Raw genomic sequence first — 22,807 nt, forward strand, 5'->3', positions numbered from 1 at the left:
GAGCCTGGGTAGTAGTCCATGTTCCCTGCAGTGGACAGGCAGAGCTTTGTGGGTCTCCCAATTCAGAAATTTCAGCCAAAGGAAATAAGGTAAGAAATCTACTAAATGCATGTGTTTGGTGGAGGGATGAGGGTACAGTGGGCTTGAGAAGGACAAAGTTATACAATCCTAGCTCTGAGAGTCCCAAAATTGCTACAGAGGAGGCACTTGGAAGGGCTTCCCTGGTGGCTCAGATGGTAAAGAATCTGCCTGCAATGCAGGAGACCTGGGTTTGATCACGGGGTGGGGAAGAGCCCCTGGAGAAGGAAATGGCTACCCACTCCAGTATTCTTGCCTGGAGAATCCCACGGACAGAGGAGCCTGGCGGGCTCCAGTCCACAGGGTCACAAAGAGTTGGACACAACTGAGCCACTTACAGGCTCTTGGAAAGGGAGGCTTCGTTCACCATAGGTATAGCACAAAAGCTTTCTCAAGGGCTTACAAGAATATTGGAGAGGGCTTCCCTGGTGGTTCAGTGGTAAAGAATCCAGCTGCATGTAGGAGACACAGGTTCTATCCCTGATCTGGGAAGATCCCACATGCTATGGAGCAACTAAGGCCGTGGACCACAACTGTTGGGCTTGTACTCTAGAGCCCAGGAGCCACAACTACTGACGCTAGAGAAAGTCCTCCAGCGACGAAGACCCAACAGAGCCAAATAAATAAATTATTTGAAAAAATTGGGGGGATGGGTACAGCAGTGGCAGGGAACGTAATTCTGTGCAACCAAAAGAAATTTACAAAATTGATATTAATAAAGGAATTTAATGAAATTTTGTCATTAATTGAGCTACTTAGTTAAAGCTCATCAAAAGTGTATTTAATGTGAATACATTTGACCTGTTTGGTGTGATCCAGAGTGAGGTCTCCAAAAATAAGTGCCCAGAGTAAACAGTTTTATAAAGGTCTCTTGACTGTTGGACCCAGTCATACCACTGATTGTGTATTCTTTCAAAGAACTCTTAGTGCTCTTCTGACAGGATTCTGATCTACTCTACCCTGAGGGTGTGGGATCCTTTGAACCTCATCAAGTTGACTGATTAAATTAGGGTTGGTGGGATTAACTAAAGATTAGTGAAAGGATATAGATTCACCACTTTGGAGGCAGAGATACTAGGGTGATTTGTCATTTTCTTTCATTAGATGTGATTTTTCCCTCATTCATTCACACAGAGTTTTTTGGTTTGTTTTTGTTTTTTTTTTTTCAAGAAAAGCAGCCCTTAAGTGGACCCAAGAGCAAGAAAATTTAAGCGAGTTACCAAAGAAGATAAAAGTAAGAGAAGTGTGTTACATGTGAAAAGCATTGTTGATGATGTGGTTGAATTAAATTGTATTTGTATCTCTCCGACTGTCCTTAATTTGTCAAAATCTTAAAACCGTGCTATTACTATAGATCACATAAAAAATGTATTAGTTATTCAACGCATTGAGTGCCTACTATGTCCAAGCAGTGTTCTGAGGTGGAGATATAGCATAAGCAAAAGAGACAAAAGTCCCCTTTTCTCAGTACAGACGATTTAAAAGTAGACATAAACTCTGTGAGTAATGATGAATGCTTGGAAGAAAATCTAAATGTATAGGAATGGAGAGTGATGACGGTCCTATTTAGATAATGTGGCCTCCGGAGACTTTTCCAATAAGATGACATTATGAATTGTATGGGTGTAATGGTAACTTCCCAAGCATCTAGGGGGAAAGATGCCAATCTACTGAGGGGGTGCTTAGTACAGTTACTGCAATTAGGGAAGGAATTTCGGACCCCGCTACCAAAAAGACGTTCCTCTGATTCTGCGAATTCAGAAAGCGCAAGCCCCTAGCTTCAGTTTTCTCATCTATAAATTGGAAAGAGTGGTAGTGCTGACCACCTCGGGTTTTTTGTTGACGTTGTTAAACTAACATTGATTGAGCCACATTGAACCATGTGCCTGGCACGGTCCTCAACAATGAAAACGTATTCATTTAATCCATGACAATCTTGTAAGCCAAGTACGATTTTTTTTTTTTTTAAGAGCATTTTATAACCGAGGAACCGGGAGGCATAGAGGAGTAAAATCTAGGGTCCCACTGGTAGGGTTTCAAAGCAGGCAATTGCTCAGAACCTGGAAGTGTTGTAAAGCGCTTAGCCCCGTGCTTAGCACGTAGTAAGAGTTCCTTAAATCTTCACAGTAGGGGCTGTTATCTGTTCTAGCCCGGGGCTGCTCCAGAATTTCTCCTTAGGAAGAGCTTTAGATAGCCACTCTGTTGTAAGGGGAAGCTGGTGGGGGCGGGGGGGGGGGCGGCTTGCATGGCAACCATAGTTAACTGCATAGCAACCATAATGTTTACTTAAATTGGGGCGCTCGGGAGAATCGACGGGGGTTGTGTGGAAGGAGGAGTCAGTTAGGCGCCCCTCCCACGTGCCACTTTTCAGTGGGAACTAGCCAGGCACCAGCGGAAACCTGGGCCCCCCCTCCGGAACCGCGCTGTGAGCCGGTCCTCTTTGCGGCCTGCCACCCCGCCCTTTGAGGCAGATGGTTTCTTCCGTTCACCCGGCTGGTTCAGGTTCCGCGCTCGGGAGTCACAAAGCGCGGGGTCACGTGGGCGGGCCGGTGCGCTTTGTGACGCCCAGGCCTCGCCCCTCGGCCCGCCTATCGGCGCACGCCAGCCCCGCCCCGCGCGCGCCGCCCGTGCAATCCCTGCTTAAGAGACCCCGGAGTGGGGCGCTCGCCCGAAGCCAGGCCGCGTCCGCCATAGTGCCTGGCTCCGAGGTGTCGCCGGCGCCTGGTGAGGGCCCGAGAGCGGCAGAGGGGCGAAACAAAACAGGGAGCCGGCGGAGCCGTCGCCGTTGCCCGGCGGTTTCCGGGCCTAATCTCGCGGTACTGGGCCGAGAGGCGACGGAAGCGAAAGGCGAGAGAAGCTCGGAGCACTCGGCGAGAGGAAGCGTCAGGGAGCCTTCGGCGGCGTCGCGAGGGTCCGCCGAAGCCCCCCGGCCGCTGGCTGGGGCCCGGGGTGGTGAGGAAGTGCTGCGAGGCCTAGCCGAGGCCTAGTACCGGCTTTGTGTCTGAGCGGCGTTGGCGTTGGCGGCGGCGGCGGCGGGGGGGAGGCGGAGCCGGGGGCGGCCTACGGGAAGGCCTCTCCTCCGCCGACCGCGCGTTTCGGCCTAGGCCGCGGGGCCGCCCGTGGCCCTGCGGGGAGCAGGCGAAAGGGGTCTGTTGCGTGGCGGGGGCCTGGGCCTGGGGCAGCCGACGCCGGTCGTCCGGAAGCCAGGAGGAGGCGAGAGGCCGTTCGTGGACTCCGGGCCTAGGCCCTCTCCCCTCTGCCTTCTCCCGGGGCCTGGGTCACCCCCATCCACGGAGAAAGAGACCAGCCGGGAGGTGCGGCCGCGCTATGGACCCCTGACCCCGCGGGGTCACTCGGACTCTTAACGTGTGGACTGACCGCTACTGACTGCACCGCTGCCCCCGTCTCCTGCCGGCCCTTAGCATGAGCGAGGGGGACCCAGCCGGGTGACAATTGTGCCGGTTGGCGGATTCTCGCTTGCCCCCTTGCCCCGTCCTCGTCCGCCTCCTCCCACATGAAGCGATTCTGAATATCCGGGGGGGGCGGGTTCTGAATTATTGTTTTTACGAACCCCTGCTTGTGGTTGGGGGGGTATTTAATCTGAGGCCTTTTAGGGTCCTTCGGTGTCTCTGAGTGTTTTGTGTGTGTACATACTTTGCTCTTAAGTTTATAAATATACATATATTGAGCGTGTCCACGTCTCCTCGCTGAACCTTAGGAATCCTTTGGCACCATGTCCTGTGTGCATTATAAATTTTCTTCTAAACTCAACTATGATACCGTCACCTTTGATGGGCTCCACATCTCCCTCTGCGACTTAAAGAAGCAGATTATGGGGAGAGAGAAGCTGAAAGCTGCCGACTGCGACCTGCAGATCACCAACGCACAGACGAAAGAAGGTAAGAGCCGCCCGGGCTCCGGATCCTGGCTGGTGGAAGAGAGATGCTGGTGGCGAGGTGCCTGGCTGGAGTCTAACCGCCATTATGTCTCTTGTGGGACTGTTCGTTCTAACACTTCGGGGACGAATTTCATTGATAGCCAGGGGTTGCAGCAGTCAGCCCCCGAGTTTAATTGACTTTGATTTGTTTTCTGTATACTTGGATCATCTGCAACCGCCCGATCCCCAACTGTCTGATGATTCCTCCCAAATGATTTTTTTAAACGAGGGTTTTGGTGTGAGGGGGTGGGGATGTCATCCAGATTGTCTGAGTGCTTACCCTGGGGCATTTCCTAATCTGTTTTCCATCAGAAGGAGAGGAGAGCAGAAGGAAGGCTTCTTTGTAAAGCAGCGCTGGAGAAACATCTCTAACTTTCTAACTTAATCACCGAAGGGGTTTTGATGGCAAATTTTATGTCCTCCTCGTCTTCCTTCCCCGATTTATTTAGTTAGTTTTAAGTTTGGAGTTGCCTGTCTTTGGAGAAAGATCCTCCTTTTGATGTTTTTAATCTAGCCAGTTTTTAAAGTTGGAATTGCTTTTGGAACTTGGTATGTTCTGGTGTGACCACTTTTGTTTGGTGTGTAAGTTCCAGAATTAAGTAGTTGAACTCTTAGTTCAGCACATTACTCTTAAATTTTATCAGTTTCAGAAAGATCAAAAGTACAGATTTTTTAAAATAGTGGTTGCTTGATTTTATATGATTATATTGATACTAGGATACTGAAAAATAGTCTGCTATCATATGAATATACATAAGCCACTAATTGGAATCTTTAAATTTTTCTCTTTTGTAAAAGCTTTTTATATGATACTGAAATTTTAACATATATATGAGAATGAAACAGAATGGCCTCTTAGAGTTTCTATTTTCAGACTCTGGCTTTGAACTTAACTTCGGTTTCTTTTTCTCAGGACTGCAACGCTGATGTGTCGTTTTGTGTCTTGAGTTTTGTGTTTTTTTAATAAGATGAGAAGTGAAGTGAAGTTCTAGTTAGGGTAGTTTATTGATCACTAAATTTGGCTTAGTGGGACATGGGTTCTTTTAGTTGAAATTGGGGGAGGTTCCCCCACTTGTCAAGTACAAGAGCTGTTTTTTTACATTTACATCCAGACATAAATATAATTGTATTAAGGAACAGCACTCAAAAATAGTAAGAAAGAAGTTGTATACTCACTTGATAACATGTGCAGGAATATTCTCCGCTTCCCCTCTTTCCGGTTTTTTCAGTGTATCAGACCTAAGAGATGCTTCATGTGACTCTTTGGTAATTATGATTGTGAGGAAAAATTGCTGGTGATCATGAATAGTTGAGAAACAGCTTTTAAAAATATTATTCAAGAAAATACCTTTAAGGAAATATTTCTTAAGGCCACAAAAGCCTTCCTTAAGCATTACAGCCCCACTTAATAGATGGATTTATAATAATTTTAGGACACCTGGATATGTTAATGATACTTAATGAATGAGAGAAAATAAACTATTAAGTGAAATTAGAGAATATTAAGGCAGTTTTAATCATTCAGATTTCATATCTTGCTTGAGTATAATACTCCTTTAAGACGAGACTCCATCAATCTTTTTCATCTAATAACTGATTACAGCATTAGACTGAAATAAATTATTGTTGATGGAATTCTTGTCCATGAATTAAGAGTTTGTGATGTGTTACATTTTTTCTAAGCTAGGAAATTATTTAATACCTTATTTTTACAAATGCTGAAAGCAGGAAAGTGCTTTGCCCAGCCCCGTGTTTTTTGTATATTTGTGAACTGTCATTATTGGAGAAAGCTTTGCTGTAGTAAGCTTTGCTATTGGATTGATTAAGAGAAGAGAAAGTTTGCATTTTATGCTGTCCTCAAATTAGGAGAGAAAAAGATATTTAGGCACTTAATGAATTTTATGGCAAGTAGTATCAGTTGCCTTGTGAAGAATGCCACTTGCTTTTAGCACCATCCAGTGAATTACAGAGGACAGAATGAATGTTTATAGCTTCATAGTTAGGAGATCGCCTAGGAAAGAATGCCGAACTGGATCATTTTAGTTTGAATTAATGTTTCTATCATGTTTCTATAAAAGATTCCGGACAGTTTTGGAAGTCTGTCCATGTTTAGGACTCTTAAATCTTAGACTGAAATGCTTGAATCAGAATTTCATGTTTCAGGTTTAAGAATTCTGCTTCTTTATTTCTAGACTGCATTTCAAAATGAATCTCAAATTATCTTTTTGTGTTTTTCCTATATAAACTTGTTTTTCTAATTTTTCTGCTTATTTGCTATTACCCCTCCCCCTGCTCCCCAGCAAAAAAAAAGCACATACACACAACAAAATAGCCTTTATTCTGAACTTAGGGTAAAAAAGATTTGGAAGCTGAGGAAAAAGAATTTTCAAAAGACTATTTCTCCATTTCTTAAATTCGTCTTGTTTTTTCATTTCATCCGTATTCATGTTTTTGGATCAAAAATGGCAGTGTCAAATAGAGAGGATCTTTTGAAGCTAACAGGTTACTTACTGAGGTATTTTAAAGGTAGGAAATTATCAGTGTGATTCACATACTTTAAAAGGTCAATTAGAGAGCATGTGGCATCAGAGCCAGACTAAGCTTGACAACACTGTTGATGGGGTGAATAAAGTTGTCTTGGAAAGCTCCTGAGCACATTTGCTATTCGTTCCTACGGTGAACTCTTTTGACAGTTACATAGTCAGCAACTTAATTATCTGGTGTTTGACATCAAGTTTTAGAGTTTTTTTTTTTAAAAGATCCCTCATCTCCCATGCTTCTGAGTTTTTCTTTCTTAGAGCTTGCTTGGAACTTGGAACTATCCTGAACTATGCAAAAGATAAGGATGGTAGTCTTACATTAGAAAATTGCATCACTCTAATTGGATACTTATGAAGATAAAGCTTACTACTTGAAATGTGTATACCGAAAAGAACCCTTTCCTGAACAATTTATGTGTGTGTGCATTCAGTCATGTCCAACTCTTTATGACCCTATAAACTGTAGCCCGCCACCCCTTTGTGGAATTTTCTAGGCAAGAATACCGGGTAGGTTGCCATTTCGTCCTCCAGGGGATCGCCCCAATCCAGGTATCGAACTTGTGTGTCTTACCACTGTGCTACCTGGGAAACCCAATTTGTGATAATGCTATGAAAAAGGATAGAGCCAGTACATCTATAAAAACTTAAAATGCTTACATATTTAATAAACTTAAAATAATTAGAACAGAGGTTGATAAGCTTAATAATTAGAGCACTTGGTGCTAAGTAACTTAAGTGAGTTAGGTAAACTCAGTAATTTAAAAAGAGTGAACCCTAATACTTGATTGTGTGATTAAGGGAGATGGGTACATTTTTACCTATATCCCCTTGTAGTGGATTATTTTTGGTAATTTTGCAAATTCCTTTCATAACATTTTTTTTTTTTAAAACCATCGTTGAATTCATCGATTCATTTTTTTGTTTGAATTTCCTTCTTAGAGAACTATTGCCAGTAATAGTCCCAAGAATAGGATAATCTTCCTGTCTATCTTCTCAGAAAGTAGCATCCCTGTTCGTCCAGCTGCTTAAGCCGGGAACCTAGGCCTGATTTCTCTTTCTCCTCCATCTCTGATTCCACCCACATCTGTCGAAAAGCCTTACAACATGCTCTTGATTTCTGTGTCACTTCCAGAGCAGATCATTATTCTCTCTTACCTGAACTATGCAGCAATCTCCTTCTTAGTCACCGTTTCTGTTCTTGTTCCTATACAGATTCATTCTTTACTTAGATACCTGAGTTTTTGTTTTTAATATGAATCAAATTGTCATCATTTTTATTTAAAATTTTTCAATGACTTCCTGTTGTGCTTAGAAACAAAATATATGTAACCTGTGCCTGTGTTTCTAGTCATTGTGTGGTTTTCCTCAGCTCTTCTGGCCTTCTTGTGTCATTTTTCCCCATGCTTCTCTTGTCTGAAACATTCTGTGCCAGTGTTCTTGCACATCTTGTCTTCTCAGTCTTCTGTAAGTCTCAGATGTCAATTCCTCAGAGGGGCTTTCCTTGAATCAACATTCTATCCAAAGTTGCATCCCACTTTGAATTCTTTATTACATAGCCCTTTTTTCTTTGAATACAAAGCATTCAAAATGTGTCACACTTTTTAGTCTGTCTTCCCCAGTAGTACTCGTGTTTAGAGCCCAGGAAAAGTGAAAGTGAAGTCGCTCAGTCGCATCCGACTCTTTGTGACCCCATGGACTGTATAGCCTACCAGGCTCCTTCGTCCATGGGATTTTCTAGGCAAGAACACTGGAGTGGGTTGCCATTTCCTTCTCCAGGAGATCTTCCCAACCCAGGGATTGAACCCAGGTCTCCCACACTGTGGGCTTTACCGTCTGAGCCACCAGGAGAGAGAAAATATTTTCATTCTAAATAACAACTTTTTCCTTATATAGTTCAGATGTTCAGCATTACTGGCTAAACAGAGAACGACTTAGTCTTCCTGAGACTTCGGGTTCCACCTCCATCTCTGATAGAGGTGCCAGAGCCAAGAACCTGTTGACATATTTGGTGTTAACTCCTTATGGCTTTGGATATTTGTTCTGACAGTATCAGTAATCTCAATGCAAGGAACATGTGGTTATTAATGCTCCTTTATATTTAAGATGATTTCCCATAAAATTTATGTCTGGTTGAAGTTTTCTAATTCTTGAGGACTATGACTTAACCAAATCTCTAAATAGAAATTCAACTCTTTATCCTTTTATTTACAGAATATACTGATGATAATGCTCTAATTCCTAAAAATTCATCTGTAATTGTTAGAAGAATTCCTATTGGAGGTGTTAAATCTACAAGCAAGACATATGTTATGTAAGTATTTATTAAATCCCATGTTTGCAAGTTCTCAAAATACTTTTTACTTTGTGAGAAGGAACAGGTATGCTTTAGAACTGAACTCACTACTTTATGCTAGTGAGTATGTCTTCTTAATCCTTAAAATTATGAGAATGTTTGTTTTCCTGATTTCTTTCCCCAGTTAAACTGTAGTCAGAAGTAAGAGCTAGTAGACTTTTTGCTCTATGTAAATAATATTAACAAAAAGAAAATGATCCTCAAATAAGTAAATCTTTCCCCTTCGTTGGTTTTTATTACCTGGACACTTTCCCCCTCTACCATTTTTTCACTACAAGAATGTAAGTATCTTGAGATCTGCCCTAAATATTTTGTTAGCATCAGGAGTATTCAGTAATGGTAGTATTTGCTTCTCATTAATAAGGGACTTTGTTGGGAAGTGATAATGTTCATAGGATTCATGAGCACAGACACTGGAATCAGGCTTAGATTTGACTCGCATTTACTGCTTCACACCAGTTGTATGAAGTTGTATTTGGGTAAATTACCTAAAGTCTGTACCTCAGATTCCTCAAAATAAAATATTTGTAACTCCAGGGAATTGGAGGAATTCAGTAGTGCCTGGCACACGGCAAATGCCCTTTATTGGAGTAAGAATTATAGCGATAATACTGTAGGAATGGTCTAGAGCTTAAGGAGTTCACTAAAAGGGCAGGATTATAACTTTATATCTAACTTTCTCTGCTTTCCTGCAATTCTAATGCTGATAACAGTTACTGAGTTGGCCAAAAAGTTTCTTCAGGTTTTTCCATACAATGGAATGGAAAAACTGAAACGAACTTTTTGGCCAACTCAGTATAATCTGTGGAAAGGATAGCAACTTGGGCTATTTAAAGAATACTCAGAGGTAAGATAGACTTACTTGAAATTCTGGCAAATTCTGCTTTTGGTCAATGAAATTTTGGCAAATTCCGCTTTTGGTCAATGAAACATTCTGGAATTTGCCAGTCCTAGGAAATGGAATGTGTTCTTGGAATTGAGGTAAATAAAGTCATTTCCTGGAGCTTTGCTTCATGTGGGCACGTTTTCTTTCTAAGACTGTTCTCATTTAGTTTAGTGTAAAGTTCTATTCCATATTTTAACATTTGGAGGTTCTTAAATCTTCTGTATAGTAACTTTAAAAGCTGAAGACTTTTTTTTTTTTTCCTTCTGTAAATAGCAAGTGAGCTATGTACCTTTAACTTTATATAATTTTGAGACATTATAAAGGAAGAATTAATTCCTAGAATTTAGTGTGAAGTTATCCCTTAATTTACTAAGTACTTTGTAAAAATAGCAAACATTCAGTTTCAGGAGATTGTTTTGATATTCAGAAACTTTAGGGAGAGAATTGTTTAAAGTACGTGGGAAAATAGTTGCTTCTTACAGAATTGCATGCGTAATTCACTGTGTATTTGATTTCCTTTATAATATACTTGCCTCTTGAAGTGTTTTTGAATTTGCTGAGCAAATACTAGTAAATGAAAATTTCATTTTTATCTCAGGGCGTCCCAGTCATGTACAAACTAGAAGTTCATTTCATATGCTATCTAACATTTTTCTGTCAGGATAGCATAAACTTAAAACTAAAACTAAGCCTTTGAAGCCTGTATTTTAGCAATTTGACCCTCATACCCTTCCTTGTGTGGACTTTTAAAGGAATTTCTTCTTGAGCTTACTTGTTTATATATTTTTAAAAATCAGTTCCATTCTCTATAACCAACTTAAACTTATTCTTTTAACGAAAATACGCTGTCAAACAGTTGATTTTTCTGGAAGATAGAGTTCCTATTTTATCTTGGTCACTGTGTTGAGACTTTTAAAAAGATGAAACTGCCAACCTGTCTTTCGGATTTGAAATATAGTTTTTGGAGCACAACAGTTTCTCAGGGCTCCAAATTATAGGATATTTACAGTAGTAGTCTTACTGTAAGGTAATTCAGGGTATGAAAATTCTCATCTGTACCTATTAAAAAAGTGAGGATTAATAGACTTGTTCAGTCTGTTAAGATATAGCCACAAAGTTTCTTAAATAACAACATCCTCATACTACCTTTCAGAAAACATTTATTGTAGGCAGAAAGATACACACCTATAATTACCAAGTATGGATTTTTTTTTTAAACCAAAAATGAATCTTAAAACTGTTCAAAGGTAGTAAAAATTAAATAAGGTAGTATATTTATTACTTCTGAAATTGGTTGTTTTTAAATGTTTGTGCCAAGAAAAAGTGTTCCTAAAAAATGTGTGGTTGGAGAGATGTTTTTAGCACAAAAATTCATTAATAGCTACTCAGAGAGTTAATGCTGTTTTTCTTTTTGTCTTTTTAGAAGTCGAACTGAACCAGTGATGGGAACTTCAAAAGCAGTATGTAAAAACACAATCTCACACTTTTTCTACACGTTGCTTTTTCCTTTATAATGTAGCAGTGAAGTAAATCATTTTAGAACGTAATATCCAATTGATCATAGAACATATTGTAAATAAAATGTATTTTGATGACAGCTCAGTTGAATATGGATATATGTGGCATAATTTGCACACTTTATTTTGTAGAAATGGGTAATTTGTGCCCCAAAAGCACTGTTTCATATTAACTATGATAGCGTTCTCCCTGTATGACGCTGTGTTGTACAGTTACTGTATGATCCTTTTTAGATCATGTAGGTTTACACGAATGAACATGGTAACATGTTCTACATCTGTCTGTCTATAGTTAGTATTTTGTATGTATGTACAGGCTGTTGTGTGCTTTTTGTTTCCTGCAATAAAAAAAAATGTTTGGAATGTATATTTTGCCATTTTCACGTGTATCACTTAGTTTTTTTTGGTTTTTGGGTTTTTTTTTCTTTTTTTCTGCCTGATTGATGGCTTTGAAAATGCATTAGCAACATCCAAAGCTTATATTTAAACTTTGATGCTTTCTCCAAGTTCAGACACGTCATAGAGCTTTCCAGAGACCATTGACGCAGCTTTTATTATTTAGTTTTGCTTTATTTGGCAGTTTTGAGCTCCTATTCTTTGTTTACATTTGTACTGTAAAGTGAAACCTGGAATTGGGCCCCCTACAAGTATATCAATGTCTCGTCGATGATTTTATACAATTGAGTACTCAAGTTTTAATAGAGGTCTTTTACTTCTAGTCTGCTCAGTTGTCCAAATTAAAATATTTCCCTCTTCTCATAAGATATTAAAATGCTGCAATAATTGTAAGCTAACTGAAAGCTGTAGCTTATCAAAGATAACTCCCCTTAAGCAGGTTAACATCTTAATAACCTTAAGTGTGACACCATTCTGGCTTTGAGCTTTTAAGTAAAAGGTAGCAGCATTCCTGAGTTGTAGGGTAAAACCTGGTCCAGAACAGAGACCTATAGTAATTGAGTTCTGTAAAACTTGATGGTTCTCCAAACATTTGAGTGCTCAGGCTTGATCTGTACACAATATGAGATGTCTGAAATTCTCACTTAGAATTTAAGGGTATTGCTTGCTCTTTCAACTTTATCCTTTTAAAATACTAGTGATCTTTTAATTGTGTATCAGGTATTTTCACTAACCTTGGATCATTGAATCTTAAACACGATAACATAGAATATCTGAACTTTGGACTTGTTTTCTAAAGTATATGGCCTTTAGTTCTCATGGAACTAAATATAGTGATTCAAAAATCAAAACTTAGTGTTTGGGGAGTTTTTTTCCCTCTTTGGGGTATATGGTTTTTTGGGGGTTTTGGGGGTTTTTTTTTTTTTTTTTTTTTAAGCATAATGCTGTAAAAACTGTCCACAAGTTTCTGTTTTGCTGGTGATTGATTTAAAACTGATTTTTATGTATCCAAATGCTAGCACAAATTAGATTGACTATACTGGTGACTGTAGTAGTTAATGTAACACATTTTGTATAAAGTACATTTTATACAGTATTTAAACTAATTCAGATGAAGTTTTATTTCTTGAAAACAGTTATTTCCTTTTTGTTTATTAGCATGTGTATAAACACAGATCACATGTTCATAAATAAAGTTAACATTCTTTTAGCCTTGTGTGTTCCCTGGCATGTCTGTATTACACTTATAAGAAGCAGTTTATTTTATGCTTATTTAGGTTTCTCTTTTCTTTCTTCTTTTTTAAAAAAAAATAAAAGTGGCTTTAATTTTTAGGTAGAATTATTTGAAGTGGAGAAATTAGATAACATAATATCCCCATTATTTGTTTGGGGTACGTTTGCTGACATTTAAAATACAAGAAAATATATTCATAAAGCATAATTAGTGCCCATCTTAGGAGACTTAGGTATGTTATGCACATTCACAATTAAGACAAAATCACTAAAGCCAGTTTTTTAAATTCTGATTAGTAAAAGTAAATGTATGCACATTTTTGGTAACCTAAGCCAACTCTAATCAAGGATGGCTGTTTCTGTATTCCACAGCTTTGCTGATTGTAGTTACCCTTCTCTGTTGCTATTCCAAAGCTGTGGGTCCTTCCTGCTAACATGAGAATTACATTTTGTAAGATCCTTTAATTTCAGGCAAGTATAGTTGACATAAAAGATTTCAGATTCTTGCTCCCAGAAGCAAGGCCACAAATTAGATGTGAGAGAGGTAGGTTAATTTTAATCATGTCCACAGTGTGCATGTTAATCAGTGTTTCTAGAGACTACTTTTTTTAAGTAGGGTTTTTTTAATTGATGTTTAATACATATAAATTCCTACTCATTTTTAAGTCATTTCTTGTCAGCATTTTACACTTATTTCTTAATATCTTGCTATATGTAGAAAACAATTGGATGCCTTTCTAAATTTGTGGTAAATTTTACCTCCTTGTATTTTTATAGGGTATTAAAGTGCTATAGGGGCTTCCCTGATAGCTCAATTGGTAGAGAATCCACAGATTATTTGGTGGGAAAAAAGTGATTTAGATGCTGTTGAATATCTAAAACCACTCATAACTAAAGAAATATATGCTCATAATAACAAGTTGGCCCAAAGGAAGAATAGGAAAGCCTGGCATAATAACAAAAAGACAGCTATGTTTTAGGAGTGGGAAGAACAACAACAAAAAAAGTTAGTTTTTTTGGTTTCAGCAGTAAAAAAAGTGTAATATAACTGCTGCTTTCTAAGGAAGTGATCAGCATGCATATTCTGTATAGTAATAGGCTATTTTAAAAGGCTATTAATTTGTTTCTTTGATTAGAAACAGTATAGATGATGGTTGACAGCAGTTTGTTCAGTCCTTATTTCTTAAAATTCAGGTAATTCTTGGTTAATATAAAATGTTACACTCTTCAAAATAGATTGAATAGGTCAGAATTTTTCTGGATAAAAATAGGCTGTGTTCTTTCAATTTTTCTTTTCTAAATTTACCTCTTGAGATATTCATTCTTTAAGGAAAGAACACTTCAACCCACTGATAGATTATATGGCTAGGAATGTATATGGGGCTAGTGCATTATGGACTGTACAGTCCCTCAGTGTGGAGCTGAGAACCTTTTGTTTAGATAAACATCCCAGCAATAATATCCATCAAACTAGCTTTTAAAACTCTTAAGACGTGTATAGGATGTATTTTAAATTTAGCCGGCATTAGTTTTATTTCCGTTTATTGCATTCCTGCTGTGGTGGCATTAAACTTACTAAGAACTACATACTGAAACTGGTTACATTTCTACTTGGGGCTCCAAGTCATGCTGCTTTTTTTTTTTTTTTTTTCAAATACTCTCAGTTCTCTGGAATCCTTGAAAAATGCATGATGAAGACTCACTTTTTTTTTCTTTGATCCAGACATCTTGTTACATTCTCTCCATTTTAAAGAAGAGTTCTGACCAGTAATGCATGAGAAATTTGTAACATATTAAATAAGCAACCCACTTACTACATAGGAAGCTGATAATGTTTTTATCTTGGTACACTTGTAGGGAAATTATGTCTTTAGAATTACATGCTGAAGATTGTGTGTGTACATAATACACACTCATGCATAAACACTTTTTAAAAACTGATATTAATATATTTCAGGGGAACAAATAATGAAGCACTTTTAAATACATTTGAACATACATTTTTTAAAGCCGCCTTATATCCATGTTTAATACTTGCTCCCTTTGATTAAAGTAACTATTTTCCCTGCATATTGAAGTCCATCCTATAACTGCTCTGTTTGCCCTGCCCCGGGATGACTTTTATTTCTCTTTATTTGGCTTAAAATTTTTGCCCTGTTAAAGCTGTGGTTTCTTTGGCAAGATTAGCTATTGATACTTTGTATGGGAGAATCAACTTATTCAGACTGAGCAGTACATACTCAAAAGAGGGGAAAAGTAGCAATTATTTGGGAGCTGTTTTATTAAAGCAATTATCTGAGCCTTTAAAGAGCTGCTTGTTTTTACAGGGTTGTATACTGGCATTATAGGAAAGTTAGAAAGATTTCTTATTCTCTCTTCTAGTGTACATTGTCTTGAGCATCATTAGTTTTAGAGACCACTGATAGACCTGGGACTCTACTTAGTATTTAATCACCACACTGAGCAGCTTTCCTATCCTTTTCTTTACTGTTTTCTCATTGTAATAGAGTCCCCTTCAACCATTAGCCTTTATTTACTGTATGTGAGATGTGTGAAGAAGGATAAGTGGGGTGAGCTACATTTCAGCTTAAAACAAGATAACATTCTTTTGAAAACTTCTAATAAAAATACCCAATATTTGAACATTAAGTGGCAGTAGGGAGTAAATGATCACTTTCAGATGTTTTCAGTGTGGAACTTGAATGTGTGTTTAATTTTTTGTGAACAGATTGATGACTCTTCTGCGTCTATTTCTCTGGCCCAGCTTACAAAGGTATATATATATTCTTGAAAATATAAATCTTTTTCTAACATCGTAATTTTTTTTAATGTGGAGCAGTTGTTTTAAGAGGGGTTGGGGGAGGAGATACTTTGCAGAAACATTTGTACATATTATTACTATCCTGTAAAGAGTAGCTGCCGTTTTGAGAAGATAGGGGGAGTATTTACTTCACCATAATGTTGGAATATTCATCTTCAAGACAGAAGAAACAAATGAAGCTACACTTACTTGCTTTTTTCTCATACATTTTGTTTAATTATACAGTGGAAACTAACAGATTTCTGGAGGAATTCCCTGATTTTGGCTGTAAATTATGTGGACTTTATGCAGCCAAAATAGAAGCTTTCCTTTACATGGACAATTGCGTGGTTATTTCTTGAATATTTGAATTGATCCCTTGAAAGTTAACATTTTAAATGTGATACAGTTGTTTCTCTATGCTATAGACTTGTAGTCTGTCTGCATTAGAAAAAGTTTTAAACAACCTAATTTGTTTGAACACAGACTACATGAATTGTGTAAATGTATAAAGTTGTTTGCAGGAATATACCAATGTGTATGTTTGGCAGAGGGGCAAATTGTTACCTCCTGAAATCATTGTATATGCCATGTTTTGCGATAAGATTGCTTGCAGTTTTCTACTCAACAGTGTGTACCTTTTGTTTGGGAAAGCACTAGTGATGGATTAATTTTTAAAATAATAGACTTAGTTTGCAAATTATGCCTTTAGGGGAAAAAAGGCAAATAATAGAGAACAGGTACAGTTTTGAGGGCCAAGAAGGAAGTTTTCCAAAAATCCTTTTTTCCCCTGCTATCAGAAATATAAAGTTAAATTTAGCAACCAAAGTGAATGAGTAGACGAGTTTTCCATTAGTGCTGTCCCTATCTTGTTCTTGGCTTTGTTGTAGGTTTTGTCCTTATCCCCTAGAATGTATCCCCAAAATGTCCTAGTAACAAATACAGCTTTTTAAACTCCTGTTGTGGGAAAAGTATACATTAAAGATAATTCTAAAACCATCCTCAATAATTTTTTAATGCAAAGTGGTTTAGCATAGAGTTAACATCTTTAGCAACTTATAGTTCACTGTTTAAAGTCTTCTGTACTGTAAGGACCATATTTGAGTTCTGGTCTATTCCTCCATTGTTTCTTTGTGGGAAGCAGTTGGGGAGTTTTGGAGCTTTGGGTGACTTTTTTTTTTTTTTTTAACTATTTGTAAGTTAATGTTTGGGTTCAAACAAATTAGTTGTTCAACATCTGTAATCCAGTTTTTTGTAAATGTTGCTGTTGTTCTAAGCTCTGTTAATGTTAAGCATTCTTTGTATATAAAATTACAATAAAATGTTAAAACTGGTTGCTTGTTTTGTGGATGAATGTAAAGCTAAAACCTAATGAATGGCTGATAATGAGTGCTAGATGCTTGAAGATTCAAGTTATTAGGACTCACTCCCTTAGACCCTGCTTATTATCTAGACTACTGTATGTAATACCTCGAAGATGAAGTTCATAAATCTTTGGAGAGTTGGATTTATAATTTGAATGCTCAGTGCATGTGCTTTGCACTTAATTTGAAATTTCGCACCACTACTTAGAGTCTTCAGATTTCTAGTATCTGCTGCATAATATGTTCAGTGTCCTGTCCCCAACCCTACCTCTAAGTCATGTGCTTGACACTTGATGCTTAATGCTGTGACACTTGAATTATTTTAATATTTAAAAACGTCAAGTGTTTCTCTAACTTAATCTCAGTTTTTAACTTAGAAGAGTAGTATGTAAATCTTAATGTAAGGTACAAACAGGGTCTAAGGTTTGAGTGCCCCCAGAAGGACTTTCTTCAACCCTGTAGACACCCAAACGTCATGTAATGACCTAAGGAACTCCCCATGCCTCTTCTATGTTATACTTGTAAACTGTTTTTATGCAAGATTAGATATTGCTCTTTACAGGATGAGTGGTGTTGTCTTTGGCTGTGTGGTCTTAAATGTGTTTCTAATGTGTGTGTCAAATAATTACCTGTTAAACAGACTGCCAATCTGGCTGAAGCCAATGCTTCTGAAGAAGATAAAATTAAAGCAATGATGTCGCAATCTGGCCATGAATACGACCCAATCAAGTAAGTTTATAAGTACTTTATTCCAATACGTAGTTTGGGGTGGCACTTAACAGCCCCCCATGTCAAAAGCTTTTTTGTTTTTTTAAGTCTTTGTGTACATGTAACTTTTTTTTCCCCTTTCAGTTACATGAAGAAACCTCTGGGTCCACCACCTCCGTCTTATACTTGTTTCCGTTGTGGTAAACCTGGCCATTATATTAAGAATTGCCCAACAAATGGGGTAAGTTCAAGCTAAAATTTTTCCTTAGCCATATTATTTTTCTTGGTACATACTGGCTTCTGTGTTACAGTGGCAAATGAGCACAGCTTTTGGAGCCAAACTGCTGGTGTCAAATCTTGACACCGCCACTGAGGGAGCAAGTTACCTGATTTCTCCAAGCCTGTTGTTTCTTCTCTGTGACATGAAGATAGTGATAGTCCTTACCTCACATGGCTGTTGTGAGGATTAAATGAAATCATATATGTAAAGCTCTACAAATAATACAAGCAGATAGTAAACACTGTGTGTTAGCTAATATTAAATAATGGTAACTGCTTTTTCTCTTCCTCCTCTCTCCTTTCCCCTACCTGTAGGATAAGAACTTTGAATCTGGTCCTAGGATTAAAAAGAGCACTGGAATTCCCAGAAGTTTTATGATGGAAGTGAAAGATCCTAACATGAAAGGTGCAATGCTTACCAACACTGGAAAATATGCCATACCAACTATAGATGCGTAAGTATTCAAATTAGGTATGATCTGTGGAGATTACAGTCAGTCCAGGCGATAGTGTTTTATTTAATCTTGAGCTTGTAACTTGGCTACTTGGATTCCTCATAAACATTGTATACCAAGTCTTAGTCTATATGTTGCATTTCTGTGTTAAGAATGAGAGGCTGCAGTCTGCTCCATTTAAAGCAAATTAAAAATGTATTTGGGGTTTTTGTTGCTAGTGAGTGCCACTTTCCTTGTGGTCTTCTAATTTTTCTTTTTTCTGTCATTCCCTGCTTTCTTCCTCATTCACATACATACTCCTACATAATCTTGTATGCTATTTGCATATTTTAAATGAACAAGATAAGTGTCTTAGACTTTTTAAGAAACAAGAGGCTTAAGAATAAAAGTTCTACAAGCTATCAAGGCAGATTTAAGTGTGAAGATTAAAGGAAATACTCAAGTATCTTGACTAGTTTGGGTATACTATGTGAGTCTTAAAATTCTAAAGTATGGTTTATTTAATAAACTGTTAGTTCAGATCTGTTATATAACAGTTCAGAATTGTTTATCTGTTATAAACTGTTAGTAGCTCTGTAAGCCATACCTTAATGCTTATTTTTCACATGTTTTCAGGTTTTATTTTAGGAGCCAATTTTTAATGAAATGAATTGACAGTAAACCTAGTGGCGTAGTTCAGCTAGGTAACTTCCCATTTTATCTGCTTTTTTTAATACATTTGATTACCTTTTGATTACCCTCAACAGTTGCAAACTCACACAATATAAAACACTAAGTGTTCCTTTGGACTATGGCTCTGTGACCTGATTGTACATAAGAAGCTCTTGCAAAAGTGTGTTAAACAGTCTAGGTGCCCTGTCCCACTCCTCTCCCCCGCCCCCGAGGGATTATTATTCTTAGTCTGCATCTTTAACAAGTCCTCCAGGAGAATACGAGGTTAGAGGATGCTCAAGGCATGCCTTGAGAAACATCAATTTAAAGAATAGATATCCATGTTCCCAGTGACAGAATGTTTATTAAGAACAGTTTTTGTCAGCTTTGTGCTGTATTATCAAAATGTGATGAGCAGGTAAGGACAACGAAAATGCTATGCTTACAGAATGATGCTGAAAAAAAGATTGTTTTTGAGTAGGTAAATACATTGTTTTAGTTAACAGATAATCTGAATTAATACTTTTCTAAACTCCCAACCCTGCTCACTTTCCCAACTTCACTCCCATCTATTTTTTCAGTCTACCATTGTATGTTTTTGTGGTTCATCTTAGAGCAGTGTGTTGTATGCTGTTTTCTAATTCAGATGTTTCATACATGCATCCAAACAGTTTTAGGTTGAAATTGATGGCTTTTTACAAAGTTTAAGAGCAGACCGATTCATCTTAATACAATAAGATGTAAATGTAAAAGTATTTAAATAGAAATTTGTTGGAAAAATTAACATCACCTGTAAACTCATAACTAATAATTAACTTCATTGCTATTTGAATACTGGAATACAAAAGTGCATTTGTGCCAACCACACAGCAAATACTGGGGAAAATGGGAACCCAAATATTTTAAATGAAACTTTCACCCTCTCCACTAACACCACTGATAAGCAACTCAGACTCTTCTTCTGTTTCTTTTTCTATCCTCTGTTCTCCTCTTTTTTTTTTTTTTTTTCTTTTCTCTCTTTTGGGCAGTGGGAGACTCCTCTTTCACAAATTGGGAACAATGGGGCATAAGCAAATTGATACTTATTTCTGGAATCGTGGTGATGTCTATGGAGCAACTGCAACACAAATAACACACCTAAGGTACCCTGCTCTGTCCAGATGAGATTCTTTCATTTTTAGCATTGAGTTGAACACACTGTTCCTGAATGAAAGAGAAAAGATTTCTCTAGGAATTCCTATGTTTTACAAATGTGCCTGATTACAGAGAAGATGGGGGTATTGGAAGAGGCGGTGATAAGTCTGAGAAGGGCTTATTTTTTTGTTTTTTTTTAATATATTTAATATCCAACATTTCCACAAAATTTCTACAAAAAAATGGACCCCCAGGTGTCTAATGAGGTGTTACTTTTAAGTTTTTTACACATTTTTCTTAATTAAGTCATTAATAGTTCTTGTGTTCAGTCATGTCCAACTCTTTGCAACCCCATCGACTGTAGCCCACCAGACTCCTCTGTCCATGGAATTTTCTAGACAGGAATGTTGGAGTGGGTTGCCATTTCCTACTCCAACTGTCTATAAATAGATTAATCTCTCATAATATTAAGTGTAAGACCACTGTTTTGAAGTCTAATTCTGTTTATTAATTATTGATGTGATTAGTGACATATTTCCTTTGAATTATCCACCTTAATTGTGTAATCTCAGTACCAATTTTGGTTTCTTGTATTGTGACATTCACACTAGTATTTTCACAGGTTTGGAGACTGTTAGACTCAGGAGGAAAAAAACTTTTTACAGGAAACATGGTAGGCTAGAGAACAGTGATTAGGGTGTTGTCATCACTTAAGCTCAAATCCTGTCTCTGCCATTTAAATATAACTTTGTGATACTTGATTGTGTCACTGTACCGCTCTGACTCACAGTTCTTAGAAATATAGAATCTAAGATCCTTTTAGCCAATTTTATAGCTTTTTTTTTTCTGTTATACTCTCTTAGGATTTTGTTTTATATCTTTTTGTTTAGGGGAGGATGTTCATAACTGCTTCCTTATTTTGGAAAGTACTACACTTGTATACACTAATTTGGCATCATGCTAGGTTATAAGTTCCCACTATTGTATAGTAGAATATATAAATATCTTGGAAATACTTTCCCATAACAGTGTTAAAAACACTAAGACCTTCTTTTACAGAGAAGCATATGCAATCGGGAAGAAAGAAAAACCACCTTTTTTACCAGAGGAACCATCATCATCTTCGGAAGAAGATGATCCTATCCCAGATGAGTTGTTGTGTCTCATCTGCAAAGATATTATGACTGATGCCGTTGTCATTCCCTGCTGTGGAAACAGTTACTGTGATGAATGTAAGAAATGTTGAAACTTTGAAGATATGTATTTTAGAGTGTGTGTGTTTCCTTGGAAAGGCTCTTAGCAACAATATATATTTTAATAACACAATATGAATTATTGATACATCAGTGAACATTTAATAACTTTTTGTTGCTCCTTTTTAAAAAAAAAGTCTGTCCTTTAGAATTGACCACTTTCTTTTCCTTCATCAAGGTGTCTTTACTGAGGTTTTGTAAAATGTAGGATTTTTGTTTCAAATATGTTTTAAATGGTATAGAGAAATTTAAAAGCTTTTGGGGCCTTAGATATTTCCAAAGTATTTTTTAAAAATAAATCCCTTTCTAGGAATGTGGAAAATAGCTTACTGTAAAATTCCTAAGGGTGATTGAGAACTACGGTCTGTAAACATATTACCCAAACACTTGCGTGGGGGTTGCTTGTGACACTCTTTTTCCTAGTCATTTATATTATATTAGCACTTGATTCTCTTCTGCCACTTACCTTAAGTTTTTCCCTTCTTACCCAGATGAAAATGTTGTCATCTAAAAATTTCATTGCTCAGTCCTGCTTTGGTCCTTTTCATTTCTAAAGTTTGTTTTGGGGGACTTCCTTTGTGGTCCAGTGGTTAAGACTCCATGTGTTTCTGCTGGAGCGGGGGGTGTTCAGTCCCTGGCCAGGGAACTAAGATCTACTAAGATCCTGTATGCCATGTGGCGCAGCCAGACGAAAAACAAGAAAAGAGAGTTTTGGAATACAAATCTTTGTTACGGAGCCTCTTCAGTGAAGACAAAAGTCAAGAAGAGGTTACTTAAGGCTTGTTTTCAGAGTGTGTCTTAAATTTTACAAGCCACTTATATAACTGGATTTTTTTTTACTACACTGAAGCATAATCAGTGCATCTGTAATTTGGTATTCCTTTTTACCTGCTGTGCTATAGATGTTTCTGATTTCCTTGCCCAAATAATGCTTCTGCTATATATAATGCCCTTTCTTAGTGATGCCTTTTTAAATTTTGTTTGTTTATGCCACATAGCTTATAAGATCTAAACTCCCTGACTAGGTATTTAACCCTGGCCCTTAGCAGTGTGGAGTCCTAACCACTGGACCATTGGGGTATTCCCAAGTGATTGCTTTTTTTAAAGCCCTGTATTTACAACATAATGTCTATTTCTAGGCTATATTTCTATTTTTTCCTATAATACTCTAGATGTTAGCTAACCAAAGAGAATGGTATTTGAGAAAGAGTGTCCTTTCTCTC

The 22,807-nt window shown here is 37.6% G+C and overlaps 1 protein-coding gene across 2 annotated transcripts in view; it reads left to right on the forward strand.

The window, feature by feature from the left end:
- The first annotated feature begins 2,706 nt into the window (after positions 1–2,706).
- The window catches only part of RBBP6 (RB binding protein 6, ubiquitin ligase), a 31,783-nt gene continuing 11,682 nt past the window's right edge, over positions 2,707–22,807 (forward strand). For both annotated transcript variants that reach the window (XM_061153031.1, XM_061153032.1), the window contains exons 1-8: positions 2,707–3,977; positions 8,767–8,866; positions 11,218–11,254; positions 15,669–15,713; positions 17,745–17,833; positions 17,957–18,053; positions 18,407–18,546; positions 21,391–21,563. In XM_061153031.1, coding sequence (XP_061009014.1) covers positions 3,812–3,977; positions 8,767–8,866; positions 11,218–11,254; positions 15,669–15,713; positions 17,745–17,833; positions 17,957–18,053; positions 18,407–18,546; positions 21,391–21,563 — 847 coding nt within the window. In that variant the 5' untranslated portion in view covers positions 2,707–3,811. The remainder of the gene's footprint in view (positions 3,978–8,766; positions 8,867–11,217; positions 11,255–15,668; positions 15,714–17,744; positions 17,834–17,956; positions 18,054–18,406; positions 18,547–21,390; positions 21,564–22,807) is intronic.

This window comes from Dama dama, chromosome 10 (genome assembly GCF_033118175.1).
Source record: "Dama dama isolate Ldn47 chromosome 10, ASM3311817v1, whole genome shotgun sequence".
Lineage (NCBI taxonomy): Eukaryota > Metazoa > Chordata > Mammalia > Artiodactyla > Cervidae > Dama > Dama dama.